The sequence below is a fragment of the Astatotilapia calliptera genome, chromosome 10, assembly GCF_900246225.1.
Source record: "Astatotilapia calliptera chromosome 10, fAstCal1.2, whole genome shotgun sequence".
Taxonomy (NCBI): Eukaryota; Metazoa; Chordata; class Actinopteri; order Cichliformes; family Cichlidae; genus Astatotilapia; species Astatotilapia calliptera.
Window position 1 is genome coordinate 18,970,266 of NC_039311.1, and position 18,986 is coordinate 18,989,251.

Genomic DNA, 18,986 nt, shown 5'->3' on the forward strand with positions numbered 1-18,986 from the left:
ATGAAAAAAAAAAACATAGTCACCATGGCGTTATAAGTCATTTTTATTGTCAGCTGCATCCATGTTTTGATTTGAATAGATGAAATTACACCGCCATGCTTCGGCTCTACAGATGTTGATTTATACTAAACAACTCACAGGAAGCTATATCAGAAATACTCGGATAGTTTTCAGATGGAATAATATATAAAATATATAAAACTGTCGCTGTTTTTATGAAGTAGAAATGCAATCTCAAAGCCTAATCCTCTCATTTTTAAGCTTTCTGTTATTATATAATAGAAGAATAAAAAAATAAGATGATATTAATAACAACTAAATTGTGGTACACATCTAAATCAGTCTCACACAATAAAATGTATTCATTAAAGTGCCCACAGCCTACCTATTCTCACTCGAATGTTACTTGATTCACACAAGTAACATAAATGTTGGACTTTCAGGTCTGTGGCCTATCGCACAATACAAAACACACACTTAATATAAGCCTATAAAATAGTTACTTAAAAAAAATCTATTTCTTCTGCATAATGGGAACCTATCTACTCTACTTTGTTCTGAGAAATGCTCATGGCACAAGTGTGAAACCCAGTGGACACTCAGGGTAGTGCAAGAAGACGACATGCCATTTCACAATCTGAGATATTAAACACTGTGGCTATATATTTTTTTCTCTGTATACACAGTGTAAAGCTTACTGTGCTTTTCCATTCATCTAGCAGCACAATTCTTGCTTTTATTTATCTACTTTCACGACAAAAAGGAAGTGAGTTGAACGTGTTTGCCATCACGTACAGTGCCGTACAGTTCGGCAAGAGCTTTATTATGGCACTGATAATCTATGTCTACTGACAACAGCAGAGCAAAGTCCTCTTTTAACAGGAGACAGGTGCACCTGGGTGACCTGTTTAATAACGGCATTGTTTTGCCTCGCTTTCATCCGCCATTGCTGCTCATTGTCCACAGTCACTTTCACAGATCATGCAGGTGTCCCATTGTGGTTGTGTTTTTAGTTCATAAGTCAGTATTGTTGTTTCTACTCCACAGAACTTAACAATTGATTTTCAAGCTCTTCCGTTTTCACTTTTACTTTTCCTTTAAACTCAGCCCGGAGCTCGTCAATTTCTTTTCCACTAGAAAGGAAAAGGCAAAACATATATAAAGTGAGAGGGAAAAGCACATTTACATGAACAGTTTTAATCAGGGAGTGTTAAACTGGGACATTAGTGGCTACTTTTGATCCTGTGTCTGTTTCAGTAATCACCTGAGGGGGATGAGAATGATTCCACATGTCAGGTTGAGCTGCTGGAGTATTGTGGGAAGGTTCGGTGTGGAAAACTAGAGAAAAACAGACAGTCACAACCAGAAATGCATGCACTGCATATCTGTGTATGTTCACATAACATCCAAACTGTGCAAACCTTTGGTGGTGGAATACAGGCACCAGGTGTGTTGCTGTATATTTGGTTGATGGCTTTCTGAAGGATCACAGCCTGCTGAGTGAGGCTCTTCAGGTATTCCGAGCTTTCCGTAGTGCTGTTATGGTTCTCACCAACCTACACATGTTCAGCAACAGTTAAAATCCAGAGCAGAATGCATGGACATAACACCAGAAAACACTTTATTCTAAAACACACCTGGCTCTTATATATTGAATAAGCTTCTTTCTCGTGGTGCAGAGCTGATCGAAACTCTCCTTTACTCTCATACACAGTGGCCAGCAGGTGATGACTGTGCAGAAGAAAGACATGGAAAGGCTATTTTTTTGCACAGAAAATTCAAATGTGAACAGGAAGATCACAGCAGTTGTCTTTCAAACTTTCTGTAACTGAATCTATGTTTTTTATGCAAGAAGAAGGAGCGTGAGGACAAAGTGTGTCACGTACCTGTTTGCGTGTTTCAGGGATGTGACACCGTGGTATTTTGAGGTTAAAGTTAAGGCATTCTGCAGGAACTTCAGGGACAGCTCATACTCCATCAGTCCATGAAGTACCAGACCTAGCATGCTCTAACACAGAGGAGCAAAACAGGGACACAAACGCACAAATGAGCTCTTACTCTTGAGTATTTCATGGATATGACCCACTTTGACCTTTTAACCAGTGCAATATCACATAGACTACCACTGTGTCACATAATATTGTGATTCTTATATAATGTGTTACATATTCTCAGACTTTTACTTTATATTTCACTCATTAAAATATCAAAAGGAGTCAGTTGAGGTGGTTCGGGTATCTGATTAGGATGCCTCCTGGGCAAGCATGTCCTACTGAAAGGAGGCCCTGAGGTAGACCTGGGGTTTACATCTCTTGGCTGGCCTGGGAACACTGACACACCAACAGATTTTCTGCTTTTCGGAGTTCTTATTTTCCTCAACTGTTTTGAATGTCCAAATAAAAAAAGCTTGATGGTAAGAGGGTTTTTTTTTTTACATTAGAAAAGCAGCTCAACCGCAGCTGTCTCTCTGATGTACTCATATATAATATACGTCCAATGAAACCTGAGCATCCTTATCTCTGCCACCTCCAGCTCCACCTCGTCTTTTTGCTGTCTCTATACCGTACATCATAGCAGGTCTCACTACCATTTTGTAAACCTTCCCCTTCAGTCTGTATTGGCCCCACCTTTGAAAAGTTGACCTCAGGTATTTAAACTTATCTACCTTCACTGTCTTAACCTTTCTTTTTGCCTCCCCTCATTCACACACATGTATTCTGTCTTGCTTCTATTAACTTTCATCATTCGTCTCTTCAGTAAATACCTCCACCTCTCCAGGCTTTCCTCCACCTGCTTTCTAATCTCACTACAGATCATCTACAATATCATCTGCGAGCATTATAGTCCATTGAGACTCCCGCCTGATGTCATCTGTCAGTCTGTCCATCACTACTGTCAACAAGAAGGAGCTCAGAGCCAATCCCCGACGTAGCCTCCACTTTGAACCTATGTGTCACTTCTACTGTACACCTCACCACTGTCTTGATTTCCCATCCCTCGCATACTTCTCTGTGACTTTTGACTTCCTCATGCAGTACCACACTTCCTCTCTTGTCACCCTATAATATGCTTTCTCTAGAGCCACAGACACAGTCAAGCTAATTCTGGCCTTCTCTATACTTCTCCATCAACACTCACAAAACAAACGTCACATCTGTAGTGTTCTTTCTTGGTCATCACCTCTCTTCTTAACCTAACCACAGGTGGGACACAAGCCTGTGTGCTCCTAGTGGCGGTCACAAGCCCGGATACATGGGGAGAGCGGTATCAGGAAAGATACCCACCATAAAATCTTTGCCAAACCAAACACGCTAATATACTTTTTTTTAAAAGATTATTTTTTTTGGGCCTTTTTGCTTTTAAAGTATGTGGTCACCTGCTCAATAAATAAATAAATCAGGTGGGATCTCACTTACATCCAGTAATGCTACTTGTGGATGATCATCTCCACCAACAAGCAGGGTGAGGTACCGAGCACGATACAGCAGCTGTAGAGAGGTCAAGTGGTGGCCTCCAGCAAAGCAGTAGAGGGTCAAAAAGGTCTGAAGCATAAAATGATAATATATCAAAGACATATTTTAATAAATACAGTTAAGCGTTTGGCTAGTTTTTGTTTTAATTTCTACATGAAAAAAATAATCCCTAGATCCAGTCAGTAACAGCTGCAGAACTGTGAGGCCAATATGAGCAAACTTGGGTTCTATAGATGGATTTTAAAAAACATGATAAGTGTCTTTATCCACATCACAGGGTCAAGACTTGAAAAAAAAATGATGCTGATGTTAATGAAACTATCCTTTTTTTTTTTCTTTAACTGCAGATCTGTAAATAGGGATTGTGCCACTGAAAAATATCACTATATATATATTTTAATAAGATGTGTGGACTGGAGATCGTTAGGGTGGAAGACAACACAAATAACATAACAAGACTGTCTGTAAATTAATGAAAAAGTGACGAAACTCACATAATCTTGTATGGTCTGTGGATGGTCTATACCATGCAGTCTCTCAGAACTCATTACGGCCTTTTCCTGGTGGCTGAGGGCCTGCAATGCATGGACACGTTACAGGAAACATTGCTGTACATAACTATGGTCTGCTTGATTCAGAAAGTTAAGTACTGGTTCATTGTATAAATTAACATAATGAATATTTACATCTGCGTTTTCTCCCAAGATGTAGCTGAGCCGTCCGAGGAGGCGCAGGCACATGCACACGTCCTCATGCAGGACCCCACACACACTGCTGAATAGAGTCAGGGCCTGACTAATCAAGTCGTAGCATTCCTTGAGGAGCCCTAAAATCAAACACAAAATACTATTAATGCACAGCAAATAAACAGAAATGAATATCTGCTCCTCATATGAGGACTGGCCTTCGAGCAGATCCATTATCAGGATCTGTATTGACAATGTGCATCATAGATCGTGTTAAATACAAGGAACTGAGCGGCACAATACAGCACATATAGCATAAATGCGGTCATGTTTAATATGTGCACATGCTTGGTATAAAAGCACATATTTAAGTGTGTCATAAAATCATCCACACATGTCTACATGTAGACTGATGAGATGACTGTACAGGTTATTGATTGCTTACTCTTCTTATATAAGCTGGAAAGCCTTCTTGAGATGATTTCAATATAGGTGATGAGGTCCAGCATCCACCTACCTTGCTCTGTGGCCTTCACTATAAAGCCAGATGGGCTCAGCAAGCCATGTAGAGCTTAAAGTTGGCGTATGAAAGTGGCTGTCTCTTTACCTGGCTATATCACCATGGTAACTTATGGTGAGTGCAACATTAAAAGACATTTGCTTGGTTTTTGTGACTGACTGGCTGCTGAAGCTCCATATTAGATTAAGAATGTATTTTATTACAGAATGAGAAGTGTGGATCTTGTATCACTGGCATTAAAATAGAGTCAGTGTCGCCACAATGAACAGGAACAAAGAACTATACTCTTTCAATTTGCATGTGAGAACTTCCTCACACACAGAGCACATTAGGAAGTTACTTTTAAAACAGTGATTTTTCTTTCTTGCAATGCAAATGCAAACAAATAACAAATAGCGCGTTAAAACCTCCTGTTGATTGTGTAAGCATACTGTTAACGCTTCTTCCCACGCCACACATTTGCCCCTATCAGATGTGTGATATTTTTAGTTAGTGACATTTAGAGTTTGTGTTGATGTTTGGAGGGAAGCAGCTCCTGCTGCTGCAGGATGTTAAAATGTAGGGATCTCAAACTCCTTTTACATTGAGGGCCACATTTAATTTTACTGTAAGAAAAAGAAGAAGAACACATACACTGTATATTATGCTGTTTACGTCTATATTTGTGCTTATGTCTCACCCTGCTGCACTGCCAGCTGGGCTTGCTGAACAAGCTGCGTGGCATCCGATGACGTAGGCTTGAGATGCCGGACCACGGGAAACATGTTGACGATGTCCTCCTCACCAAATGCCGGCCTGTGTCGAGACTCAAACACATATTCCCTCAGCTGCACCTGAACACAGAGAAAGGGAATGGAGGAGGAAAGCAGATGCACTTTAAAAGTTGGATTTAATAACTTTGTGGTTTTTGGTCTGATTTTCTGCTCTAAGCACAGTAAATTGTGAACTTCAGCCATCAAAAACTCTGAAGCTTGATGTCAATATTCTATTTCTTGTGTAAAACCACAAGAAATAGAATTATGGATTTAAGAGAAAACTAAAGTAAAAAAACATTCACTTTTCACCCATGAATGTCATGATTAAAACTATTTAACAAATGTTAAATAAATGTAATAAGTGCAAAAACAGCTCTATATGCCTCTTAAGTCGCTTAACTTTAGATCCTAGACTGCCACACTGTTCATTAATACATTCACTGGCCACTTCATTAGGTATGCCTGTTCAGCTGCTCGTTAAGACAAATATCTAATCAGCCAGTCACATGGCAGCAACCTGTGACATGGGCAAGATCATCATAATGGGGGCAAAATGTTATTTTAGTGACCTTTAACATGACATAGTTAATTTCAGAAAGTGCTGATCTGCTGGGATTTTCCTACCAACTCTAGAGTTTACAGATCTTGGTCCGAGAAAGAGAAAATATCCAGTAAGCGGCAGTTCAGTAGGTGAAAATGCTTTGCTGATGACAGAGGTCGGAGGAGAATATCAAGACTGCTTCAGGCTAATAGGAACAGGAAAGAACAGGATATGGATGCTATAATTCAAACATGTTGCCTGATTTCATGAATCTCGTTTTCCGTTGCAACATTTGGATGGTAGGGTCAGAATTTAAAGTAAACGACATGAAAGCATGGCTCCATCTAGCCTTTTAACACCAGGCTGATGGTGGTGAAATGCTGTTGGGGATATTTTTCTGGGCTCATTACTACCGACTAAGTATCATTTAAATACCACAGGTTACCTGAGTACTGTTGCTGACCATGTCCACAGTGCACCCAAAATTAAAATCTCTGAGCAGTGTTTTCAACACCTTGTTGAATCTATGCCACAAAAAATTAAGGTAACGCTGAAAGCTGAGGATTATTTGAATTGAAATCTTTGGTAGTATGTTATCTCTTTTTTTCTAAGGCTGATCATCTTGTTGATCAGCCTTGTTGGCTGAGAATCATCTGTCGACTTATTGCTATTAATACAATCTAAATGTATTTGTCATTTAATTGTTATTGAAATTTAAATGTTTTGGATATTAAAAAATGTATTCTCTAATTTAAAAAAAAAATTCTTGGATAAATGTAGGATAACATTGAATCCAGATCTTATCTTTTTTGACCTTGAAAGAACAGAAGTGTGGCAAAAAAATAAACTAGATTACCTCACGTCAGCTTCTGCAAAGGGGTAGAAATGTTGACTCATGGTCAGTGATCAACATTTTTATGTATTTTTTCTCCATATTTTTGTCCCGTCTGTTATGTCTTGACCAAATAAAGCAGTGTGTTGAGTATTCTATGATACAGATGTTGTGATTTCACGTAGCATTGGCAGTATGGAGACTTATGGGATGGAGACTTAATTTAAGTTCATAGGTTGCTGTATTATGAAGAGATGTCTGACCTGGATGCCTGTCTTGATGGCAATCTCTCTCAGCAGGGAGATCCTCTGAAGGTTGTGCTTTTCTATTACTTCATCTATACTTTCACTGAACACAGAGAGGATGACAGTGTGAAAGTCTTGCTGCACATATCCAGGAACACATAGGCACACACACACACACACACACACACACACACACACACACACACACACACACACACACACACACACACACACACACACACACACACGCACGCACGCACGCAAACACCTGTCAAATGTGTAGTGATAATAATCTCGAGCCTCAGCCCTGATCCTGCCCCACAGCTCGCCGGACGTCAGCCTAGCCCACACGCTGTCACTCAACAATGTGACTCGACTCCCGTGACTCCGGCGTCGGCGGCTCCTGCGACGGGAGAGCAGCTCGTCTGAGAAGGAGTCGGGGAAGCAGGAGGAGGAGGTCAGGAGGCAGTTTAGGAAGTGACTGACAGCTGCAGAGAAAGCTGCAGGTTCCACATCCTGGGAGAAAATAAGGTAATTGCTGATAAATCAAAAACAATGATAGGTTGCGTAGTGATTAGTACATGTGTTTTCTTAATCTGAGCACCTGCAGGTAGGTCCTGAAGATGTGTTTGGCACTTCTGAGGATGATTTCACTGACGCAAATTCTCTGTAAGGGAAGAGGAGAGAAGACTTCGAGAAAAAGTTCATGAGATCAAACTGCAGGACTAGCTCAGTCTTCACAATCTACGTGTGAAGGCTAATATTGAGAAGCCAGCTCTTGCTGCTTCACACTATATGAACAAACATTTAAAGGCTTGATGAAGGTTTAAACTTTTGATTTCAGAGATAATAACAATAATGATTAGGAACAGGTTTCTTATACAATGCGGTATATTCAGTGGAAAAAAATGCACGCTGCACCAGCCTAACAGACCCGCCTTATTCATATATGCTGAATAATAGCATTTATGTGGTATGGTTATTAATAGCTGTATTATGTGCCTGTATATGGCCGAGTCGTCTTCTCTCCTCCACCCTGCCGAGCTCCCTCAGTATGGTGCCCAGATATCGCACGTTCACACCCCGCTGATGAAGCGCTGAGGTCAGACTTCCGCCATCCATTGGCACTGCTGTGTGGTCAAGACAGTCCATCAACTATAACAGAAATGACACACACACATCATCTTACACTTTATGCGATACACTTAAACATTATCACTCCACACACAACTGACCATTGCTGGGATCTGATGCGACAGGAGAAAAGCAGCTGCCTCCCACAGCAGGCACCTTTGCCTCTGAACCTCCTCTAAACACTCAGCAGGGAATCGAGCACCTGCAGGAAAGACACACAGTTCATCTTTAATCTGACAACATATACATACATACATATATATATATATATATATATATATTACTCTGAGTATTTGTATGTGAGCACGAGGGTGTTCAGTACCTGGAGAGCAAACATCAGGATTGAAGCGGATGTCAAAGCAGGAGTCACTCACTGAGCCGACGGCTCTACAAGCTTTCAGGATCGCATTTCTTTTACTTATTTCTACAAAAATCAAATATGAAAGTATTGTTAGCCAACATGAAGATAATCCGCTTTCTTTGCCCTCACACATCTGTTAACATTTGATATTTGCATTTTCATTTTGTGGCTCTATCATCTGTGATTCAGGCCTATGATAAAAATTCTTTAGTGTGTGCAGATTATTGCATGTGTTCCAGCTTCTTCTGACCTTCTGTAGATTTCTCCATCAACAGTTTAAAATCAAACATCACATCTGCAATGCTCTTTCTCAGCATGACACCTCTGTACATATGTCATATTCACTTTATTCACTGTATAAGGTCTTATTCACCCATGTCAGCACTGGCTGCAGGTCTCTCCCCAGTATCTGAATCACAGATGGGCTTCTCACTCCACTCTGTGGCTTCATCCTGTTCAGTCAGCTGGCTCAGCTCATGCGACACCATCTTCATGAAAAGCTCATACCTACATCATAAAATAAAAGATAAGAAGATGAGAAAGCTCATTTTCTAACATTGGCTCATCCTGCTGGTCTAGTAGTTCAGTTCTGAAAGTCTCCCTCACCTGTGCTGAATGAAGGCCTCAATCAGCTCAGGTCTCAGGCTGGCCAGACTGTGACAATGGAGACATGGGTAACCAAAGCTCTGGCACTCCTTCGGCACCTCCTCCCTCCTCTCCTCTGTCTCTGAGAACTGGAAGTTAAGATCTGGGGGGAAGGTTCGCAGGAGGTCCAAGATGTAAGGTCGTCCATCATTACCCAGGATGCCTATGGTCTCGATGCCAGAGCAAAGCTCCACCGGTCTGTTGTTGTGGTCTAAAACCTGGTGACGCTGGATTCTCAGCTGCTTACTGGTTTTATCCAGCAGCTCCAGAAACCTGCCATAAAACACACTCCTGCTCAGCTGCAGTAATAGTGACAAAATAAAAGGGCACGTCCGGCTTTTCGATCAAGAGCTACAATATAAGATTTCACTGAGTATGTAGGAATGTTACCTCGGATGAGTAAACACTGTCTTGCCGTTGTCATTGGAGCCGTACACTATACTCTCCTCCTGATTTTTCTCAAGTATCCCAGGAATGATCGTCTGTGCAATAACTCGGACACCACGATAATCCACCACAACTGTGCCGATTGTGTGTAGCCCCTCTATGTCCACTGATGCATATGCCTGCAGCCGTGCAGATTATTTTTTGACCAGTTTGACCATTAATATCCTTATAACTACACCCTTAAAGATATCTGAAATGATAATTTCCTCCCAAACACCTCCCCAGTCATACCATCAGGATCTCTCACCTGAGCTCCTCTTAGGTCACAGATGGCAGCAGCGTGAGCAGCAGTGTTTCCCCCTAGTGGTCGGTAGTGCTCAGACACATCAAACCCCTGGCTGAAGAAGAGGTTGTTCCACATGAACATTTGCAAATGAGGCGACTCCCCTGGGTTTATCGGCATGATGTTGCCGTCAATGACAGCTGTAGCACCTCGTGTCGCAGCGGCCACAAAGTCACTGTTGGTCTGCGAGGAGGGATTCAAATACTGGTTAATGAGTTTATGTTTCAATAAAACAATTTGGTCCCAGAGGAGGAAGAAGAATAGAGGAAACATAAGAGGACTGTTATAAGAGGTCATGGCTTCTGGGCTTTAAATTGATTATCACAGGTTTGCATCATTAGTAATGAAGGACAGACTTGGAAAGATGATGTTGGGAATCCGCACCTTGAAAATGCTCCTCTCTCTGTGCAGTCGTTCCTGCAGGGAGCTCCCGGGGAGCTCCCTGCATCCCTGAAGCTCCTCGTTCCAGTCCCGACTCTGAGATCATGACACACAACCTAAATATCAGCATCATCATCGCCATCAGTTGAAATGTAAAATCAAACCTATATTTTTACATGTCCTGCATTTCCACATTTAGGTTGCCTCCTCGATCTTGCGTCCACTACCGTATGCTCATCCTGGCCCATGTAGCTGGCGTGCGTCTCCTCCGCTCTCACGCAGTCAAGAGTGTGGTCCTCGTGTGGCGCAGTCCAGGTGAACACCTGGAATGGTGCTGCAATGCGCTCATAAGGGTGCTGCTGAACTCTGGCTCACAGCAGAGGATGGAAAATATTTTTACTGTCAAGCTTCATGCTAAAACAAGTTCTAAATCGATTCCAAACAGTTGGCTCACCTCTTCTTCTGCAGGGCGGTGAAGTTTTTCCTGAAAGCAGGGCTGACTTGACTCAGCAGCTCCACTAGAGAATGGCAAAGGGTTTTAGGAACTGCAGGTTTGGGGTTAAAGTTGAAGGCAGTTGACCTGAAGAAGTCAGAGAAGAGCACACGCCAAGTCAAGGCAAGTTTATACCCTTGAGTAACTACAGTACTCAAGGGGAAATACCAATGTTTAATTATAATTATAACTATTCTAACCTACTGGAAACATCTGAACAAAATATCTTGCCAGGATGGATAAAACCTTTTTATAGCATGTAAAACTCACTGATTGAGGAAGAAACCCCGTGTAGAGGATGTAATATTGAGTTCTCTATCCTCCATAGTCAGGACATTCAGGTATATTAAGTCACCGTGCATCTTCCTGTTTCCTGGAGGTGGGTTCCAACTGCTGAGGGTCAAGACCCGCAGGCACTGCAAAGGCTGTCATTTCACTGTTGTTTAACCACGACTAAATGCACATTTACCCAGCCTTAACTGCATGTAGAAAAACTGACAGCTCACCTTCCAGTCCTCTCTGACTGGTTGAAGTGGACACAGCGGTCGCTCCTTAGAGCCGGGGAGGACGTATTCTGGAGGGCTGCAGTCAACAGACTCCCTTTCAGAAGCTCGCCTCTTCCCCACGCTCTGACCATCTGCAGGGTTGAACGTAAAGGTGAAAGGGTTGAGCGCTTTCTTATAGGGAAGCTGATCCTAATGTATGACAGAGGGGCGTTACCATTGTTTCCTGTGGTGTAGAAGGTGAGGTAAGACAGTGAGCTGCCGTTCACGCCGTTGTACGCATCGGTGGGGTCGAGGCTCCTCAGAAGATCACGTACATGTCTGAGATGAAGACGAGCATCACGCACCGAGTAAGATTCTGCAACAGGAGCAACAACGCTCACAAAGGATTCAAATCTATCTTGCACGAGTGCGGGATTAAATGGAAGAATTTTCCATATGAAGATGCTCATGAAATAAGATTATCAAGTGGAAATGCAGAAATAGTAATGCTAAATAATTTAACATCAGTATAAGAAGGTATGGATGTTTTGTACTCATGTTTTTCTTTCACTCTAATACTATTTTGAGAAATGACTCAAATGGTGAATCATCACATGAAGACAAAACTAATGCAGTAAGAACAGGAAGAGGCAGTTACCCTCCACCACCTTGATCACCGCTCCATCACGGATGCCCGGGACAGAGTGCAGCTCATTAAGGCTGTCGAGCGTGACACCACCCAGCTGGAGGGAGAAGCACGTGCGATGGCAGGTGATCTCATGATCCATAAGCACCTGGTGGAGCTCTACAACCAACATCTGGCCGGTCACCTGATGGTGGAGGAGAAACATGAGAGCTGAAGTGAAATGAAGACACAGTGAAGTGAATCTTTGAGAAAACAGGGACTAACAACAGAACCTGTAGCTCAAAACTTTCTGTTCCCGGAGGCTGGATTCTGACAGTAAAACTTGTCTCTTGGAGATCAACTATGTCTTGGATACTGAGTTTTTTCCTTTTATCATCATCAGACTGCTCTGGGAGATCATCTTCAGAGGGTGCTGTAGCTGGATTTGGATGTGCTGTTAAACAGAAGAGAAAAGACAAAAATAGACCATTGAGATGAAACTGGCTGAAAAACAAACAAACACTTTAATGTGAGTTAATCAGGTGGAAAATACAAATTCAAAATGAAAATAAAAACAAGGAAAGTTGATCATACAGGAAGCACCCCGAGAGCATCCTGCTCACTCTCTGGGCAGTATTTACTAAGTGCAGAGGATTGCATACATATACTTTAAGAAGTTTGTAGTGGAGTAAAAATCAGATAAGGGTAGCATGGCAGATGTTTACTCTGATTACCCAACATTATGTTGGAGCGGGTAATGGATAATAGATGCTGATTTGCGAATAACTGGACATGAACAACTTGAGCTTATTATATAATTTTATATTACAGTGTATTTCGGCTTTTCCACATTCCAACAAACACTACACTTATGAGAATCAATGTTTTTAAATTATAAAGCTTTTTGTCAATTTTTGGAGATTATATCTCAGAATTTCAGGAGCAGGACCACGCCTCCAAACACGCTCCTGCTGGTTGTCATCTATATAGGTTCCCCCAGTTCTGCAAGCTGTTCATTCTCGTTTATGTGCCCCACCCTCCCTCCCTCCTTGTTCTCAATTCTTTAACTTATTCACTCCTATTAGTACATGGGGATCCGCCAAACCCAGTCCCCTTCGAGGCCTTCCCCAAACCGCAGCTCAATTCATGTCCAAGTATTCACCTTTACCTACTAAAACGCTGTCAAACCTAAAATGAGGACGTAGGCCCAGCTAGTGAATTGACCTTGAAGTCCTTGAAGAGCAGGATCTACACCCCTATGAAATTTGACCAGAAATCTTTCAAAACTTTTTAAGTTATTGTTTTTACAGACAGAAACAATGACACGACCAAAAATACCAAAAATATGCCCTCCTTGTCCGAGGAAGTGAAAAAGATCTAAAAAATGAAAAGGAAGGTGAATGAAGATATGGTGTTATCATCCAGAGTTTTTCACTGTGATAGATTTCAGACTAAATAAATGAGTTCTTAAACACAGTCTTAGCTTAACCAGCTGTAATACTGACTACAAAAAAAAAATCCACTCACTTTGGACATGTGTTGCTCCCAGAAACAGTCTGTCAACTAAAAAAAGGGTCATTCGATCAATCTTAGTCTCTCCTTCTTCTTCTCCTTCTGCCTGTCGCTCATCAGTCTTGATGGTTTCCTCTAACTTCTTTGGCAGATGTGACTTGTCCTGACTTTGAATATGACCTGCTGTCTGAACCACAGAATTGTTTGTTTTTATGTGGATATTATTATGTTGCTTTTCATTTGCAGTCTGCTCTAACTCTTCCATCTGTCCATTGTCCTGATTGCTCTGTTGTTTCAGGTTCACACAACCCTCAGTGGGGTTAAAGTTTTCCACATTTTCTGTGTCATTATTGCTGCATTTTGTCATCTTCTCTGACTCCACTGCAGCAATGTTTTCATTTGTGCCGCTGACCTTGTGGTCAGCCTGCATCACTGAGGTGTGTTTGGATTCAGTCTTTTGCTCGTCTGGCTTTTTGTTGCACTGTAAGGTTGTCGACTCTCTCAGGGCAGAATCTGTATGTTCCTCTTCAATTGGGTCAGTGTTTCTTTCTGTCTGCAAAGTTAGCTTTGTTAAGGTGGCCGTCACTTCGAGTTTGTCTTTGGCTGTCTGCCTTCCTACCTTTCCTGGCAGCTTCAAGTCAGCAGAAACTTCAACGTCACACCAAATGTCACTGCTTTTCTTCTCCGATGTTTGTGCCTCCAAAAGCAGCTGTTCCACACCTTCATGTTGATCCCAATCATGCATCTCTTTTCCAGTCTCACTATTAATGATCATACTTCCTCCCCTCACCACCCTCTTATTACCGAACTCGAGTGTTTCTGTTTGTGTTTGAACTTCTGTTTGCGACTCAGTCTGAGTCTGCACCCCCATACCAATCTGGGTCTCTATTTCAGTCTGAGTCTCAACCTCAGAGTACCCTCTGCCTCGCATCTCATTACTCCTTCCTTGTTCTTCGCTTCTTTGCTCGCCCATCCCCTCGCCTCCTCCTTCATCCTCCTCAGACACGAGCAGACACACCATTGGCTCCACCAGAGTCACATCTCCTCCCAGGCTACTGCTTAGGATGATGTCAGGAAACAGAAAGTTCTCCGGTTCGAGGGCCAGGTTTGTTATACTGTTTGTTGAGACGGTTAACACGTCGTCCTCCGAGTTGTCCAGCAAACTCAGTGACTCACATTCACTCTCTTCGCTGGACAGCAGAGGAGATCTTTCTGCCTCACCCAGGCCTGGTGTATCCTGACACTTAAAGTAGTTTGAGAGGGTCTGGCAGCACTGGAAGATGTTTCCCATGGTGCCTTTATGCGCTAAAAAGAAGTAAAAACTGTGAAGGTGACCTAGAGAGGACCAAAAAAAAAAAAAACTATGTTAGTGTCAAACCCCAGTAGAGTCCACTTATACTTTCATACTTGAGCCAGTGTTGTTCAGTTACAACAATAAAAAGGAAACAAATAAGTCAAACTAGGAAATACCAAGCAACAAGACCCTACAGTTTTGACAAAGTAGGAACTTTATTTAGAGATAATGAATGGTCCTAATTATTCCTCATTTCACCAGAAAACAACGCAATCATACACAAACATTAGACATTGTTTTCTTTTCTAGATAAACCTGACATTATTGGTGCTATGTTTTCTATCTTTACATTGGTGGAATGAATTATTTAATCTCTGGCGGATCTCAGCCCATTTTATGTATAAAGCACATCTGTCCACAAAACCAGTTTCTCACCAGTTCCTCAACATAGAGCCCCATGCAAGAGCTTACCTCATGGGGTTGGGATGGTCATAAGAAAGGTGGCAGATTAGCCCACAACTTCATGGGAGGAGCATGTTAATGATCTGAAGGCAGCCACCAAGAAAACTGGTGGTAACACTACACTGCAATTGATTGAAACATTGCAGCACCTGCAAGGTCCCTCTGTTGAAGAATACCCATCTTTAGTTTGCCCACTCCTCTTTATCATTTACAGAAAACATGTAAATGAAGTGCTGTGACCAAATGAAACTAAACTTGAGCCACCATGTTTGAAGGATGAGAAATGCTGAGTATCACCCAAAGATCACCAAACCCACAGTCAAGCATAGAGGTGGAAACATCATGCTTTAGGGCTGTTTTCAGCTAAGGGTACAGGAAGACTCCACCACATTGAGGCACTATCGGACAGGGTCATATACTGTAAAATCTTGGATGAGAACTAGGGCTGGGTGATATGGCCTAAAATTCATATCGCGATATAATTTGAAGCATGTGCGGTAACGATATATATCGCGATATATTCTTTTCTTCTGTATAACGTGTTTTCCACACTATAAGGCACACTTAAAATCCCTTAATTTTCTCAGAAATCGAGAGTGTGCCTTATGTATGCATTCTGGTTGTGTTTACTGACCTCGAACAGATTTTGGCTACAGAAATCTGTTAAAAAATGTTTTAGTACAACTTTGGTAAGCCGCACTGCTTGATGGATTGTCAGAGCATTACGACTGCCGTAGTGAGGAGCTTCGCGGAGTAATCTGGGTCCAAAACTCCATTATGGGCTCAAAATGTGGTCATAAATATTTTGTACTTGTAAATCAGTTTCGTATGTGTAAAAAGAATTTGTGCGTGCGTAAAAAAGATTTGTCTATGGACTTAGCCAAAAAAAAAAAAAACCCTGCAAGTTACAAGTACGAATTTTGACCCGATTTTTCTTCCTTTCATCTGATTGGTCAATGTCATGTCAATCACAAATGTAACAATCCAGTCAGAGAACAGTGGGTTTGGCTGTCAGAGGGGCGCTTTTTTGAACTGCAGGTCTTTTTTACACATACAAATCTTTTTTACGCACACACAAATTTTTTTTACACATACAAATCATTTTTATGCACACACAAATTATTTTTACACATACAAATCTTTTTTACACACACACACAAATATTTTTAGACATACAAAACCGATTTCCAAGTACAAAATATTTATGACCACATTTTGAGCCCATCAGGTCCTAAAGTCAAACGAACACTGAGAGTTAAAAATGGTCTAAATTCTTTAATCTTTAATAAAATCATCAGCGTTGCTGCTTTACCAGGTGTAACAATTAAGTTTAACATCTAGGCATCCATGAAAACAGAAGTTATTAAATTTAACAGAGTTAGAAGTTAACAGGAAGTTAGCTTGCTAGTTTCCACCTACCACTTCCAAAATAATGAAGACAGAAAACTAAACAGCAGTGGAGTTTGCAGGGTTACTGAAGTTGGACTACCTGGTATATAATGTTGTGCTACGTGATTGCTAACAACACAGCTATGTTAGCAAAACATTAGCACAGTGAAGCTGGAGGATGAACGCCAACTTTTTTCCACTCGATAAAAGTTAACGTGAGGGATTCTGGTGGTTAGGGACAAATGCAATCGCATAGCAGGATGTTATACACGGGCCAAACTTCAGTCAGGAGAACAACTGAGATCATTCATCCACAACACAAGGTTAGTTATTAATATACTGCAACATAGAGCAGCTGCGAGAGAATTCAACATTAATAAATCAATGTTACTGAAGTGGAGGAAGCACAGTTTTTGGCTTTCCCCATATTTCAAAAGTGCTTCATCTCTTTGCTATGACTCTCGGCATAATTTGCAGATAATGGTTGTAGCCACTGCCATGCTTTCGACCAAACCAGGCGCAGCTTGATGACATCATCAACATGTGCTATCGCGATAGAGCGGTATAGTCAAATCTCTATTGTTGGCCAAATCGTTTCTATCGTATATCGTTTATATCGCCAACCCCTAATGAGAACCTCCTTCTTTCAGCCAGAGCCCTGAAGGTGTCTCATAGGATGGCTCTTTCACCATGACAGCTACCCAAAACATGCCACCATGGCAACAAAGGAGGGGCTAAAGAAGAAACACTTCAAGGTAATGGAGTAGCATTGCTGATCTCCAGACTTCTAGACCTCACCCTGTAAAAAATCTGAGGGGGGCAGCCTGAAAATTTTCACAGTTTCTGTAAAGAGGAGTGGGTCAAATTCCCTTCTAGGATGTGTGCAAACCTAGTGACCATCTACAAGAAACGTCTTTTGCCTGTGCTTGCTAACAAGCAAAAGTACAAAGTCATGTTTTGCTTGGGAATGAAAAACCTATTTCGATCAATGACATTTAAAACAATTTATAACTTTTTTATAATGTCCTTCTTCTGGATTTTTGGTTGATATTCTGTCTCTCTCTATTAGATTGAAACTACCATAAAACGAGAGTCTGATGATTTCATTACAAGGGAGCAAACTTACAAATTTAGGATTGGATCAGATAACTGTTTCCCCCCACAATACAAATTCCTGACTGCACATTTGATAACGCTGTCTTATGCTACCCAAAGCAAACACACAAAAAAACCCAAACTAATTATATTTTAGTATCACGTTTTAACTTCTCAGCTTGCAGCTGTGATGTACAGTCGTACTTCTGGCTGAGGTTAGTAGACATCAGAAGCACGCACTTTCAGTCTGGTGTGAGCGTCTAAGCCGTAACTGAGTTCTAGTTTTGACACTGCCACAAGCGTGCGTGTGTGTGTCATGTGTAAATGCAAGCAGCTTAGAGCCTTAGACGACAGCTGATGACAGGACAATCATGAAGTATTCCTGCAGAGGTGTCACCTTACAGTGGAAGGGCCTGGAAAACCTCAGAGACAAATTCTGATCAGGCGAACTCAGCAGTGATGTTGGATGTGTAAAAATCCTGGAATGAGGAAGAAAACAGATGAGAAGGAGAAAAATATCCTCTAAAAAGCTTCAAAAGAGCCAAAGTAAAACAGCAGAAGATCTGAAATGGACAGAGTTATGATTTTATATGTAACATGTAGCACACATTATTTTGACCTCATGAGAACACAAGCACAGCAGAAAATGAGCGCACATGTCTCAAAACAGAGAAAATCACATCAGTTCATTACAGATTAATGTAGCAAATCTACAACCCTACCATCCAGTGTAGAAAGACTGAGTCTGTCAGTCTGTTTAATCTTCTCCAGATTCTCCTGCTCCTCATGGAATCAGAAACGTAAGTTTCCTCAGGCTTTCCTCCAGAGCAGGAGGCTCCCCAGTCCTTACAGCGAAACCACATTACACAAACTATGTGTGTGTCTGCCCTTCAAGGGGAGGAGAGGAGCTGTGGCAGGCCCTCTGCTCAAACACACAGTACCCGTCCAAGTCCAGAAGAGGGCAACCTTTCTGCCGCTCATGATGCAACTTCCTGTATTCAGATCGGCCCATGCTTTCTCTATCAATCTTGAACGTGTGAGCACGTGCAATGTATATAAATAGCATCAGCAGGAGAAGGAGGAGGAAGAGGAGGAGGACTGGGACGAGGGCTGGCGCCTTTTCACATTGTGTGAGATGTAAACATGACACAGCAAACACCTCCTCAGACACTCAGTGCTGGAAATGAGGCTCCAGTAGGTGCGCTGAAAACTCAGGCATCAGTCTGAAAGCAGCTCTCTGGTTGCCATGGAAGCGCTGCAGCGGTACATTTGCATTCTGAGCACAGTCACCAAGACAACTGTGGGAACGTTCTAGAATGGGACGTTTG

The 18,986-nt window shown here is 41.8% G+C and overlaps 1 protein-coding gene across 4 annotated transcripts; it reads right to left on the reverse strand.

Annotated features, from left to right (window-relative positions):
* Positions 1-25: 25 nt before the first annotated feature.
* Positions 26-18,695, reverse strand: LOC113030832 (clustered mitochondria protein homolog). Of its 4 annotated transcripts, none has more exons than XM_026182564.1 (30): positions 18,381-18,695; positions 18,061-18,137; positions 13,434-14,753; positions 12,200-12,360; positions 11,940-12,111; positions 11,517-11,657; positions 11,303-11,433; positions 11,067-11,221; positions 10,758-10,883; positions 10,480-10,669; positions 10,307-10,399; positions 9,887-10,105; positions 9,583-9,758; positions 9,154-9,465; positions 8,921-9,054; positions 8,605-8,610; positions 8,288-8,388; positions 8,055-8,207; positions 7,657-7,719; positions 7,321-7,568; positions 7,071-7,155; positions 5,359-5,512; positions 4,160-4,299; positions 3,968-4,048; positions 3,417-3,542; positions 1,887-2,008; positions 1,638-1,731; positions 1,422-1,556; positions 1,265-1,338; positions 26-1,133 (listed from the first exon to the last, which is right to left on the reverse strand). In XM_026182564.1, the coding sequence occupies exons 3-30, from the start codon at positions 14,707-14,709 to the stop codon at positions 1,037-1,039; spliced, it is 4,965 nt and encodes a 1,654-aa protein (XP_026038349.1). In that variant the 5' UTR covers positions 14,710-14,753; positions 18,061-18,137; positions 18,381-18,695; the 3' UTR covers positions 26-1,036. The 4 variants fall into 4 exon arrangements, with proteins under 4 accessions (XP_026038349.1, XP_026038347.1, XP_026038348.1 ...); XM_026182562.1 differs by having other exon boundaries at positions 8,509-8,610; positions 18,056-18,137; XM_026182563.1 differs by having other exon boundaries at positions 8,509-8,610; positions 10,531-10,669; positions 18,381-18,694.
* Between the last annotated feature and the right edge of the window lie 291 nt (positions 18,696-18,986).

Coding starts and splice junctions, on each gene's coding strand:
- LOC113030832 (XM_026182562.1), bottom strand. CDS start 14,709: ATGGGAAACATCTTCCAGTGCTGCCAGACCCTCTCAAACTACTTTAAG. Junction 11,434..11,516: donor CTACACCACAGGAAACAATG/GTAACGCCCCTC, acceptor TCAACCCTGCAG/ATGGTCAGAGCGTGGGGAAG. Junction 7,156..7,320: donor TATCACTACACATTTGACAG/GTGTTTGCGTGC, acceptor CTCTGTGTTCAG/TGAAAGTATAGATGAAGTAA.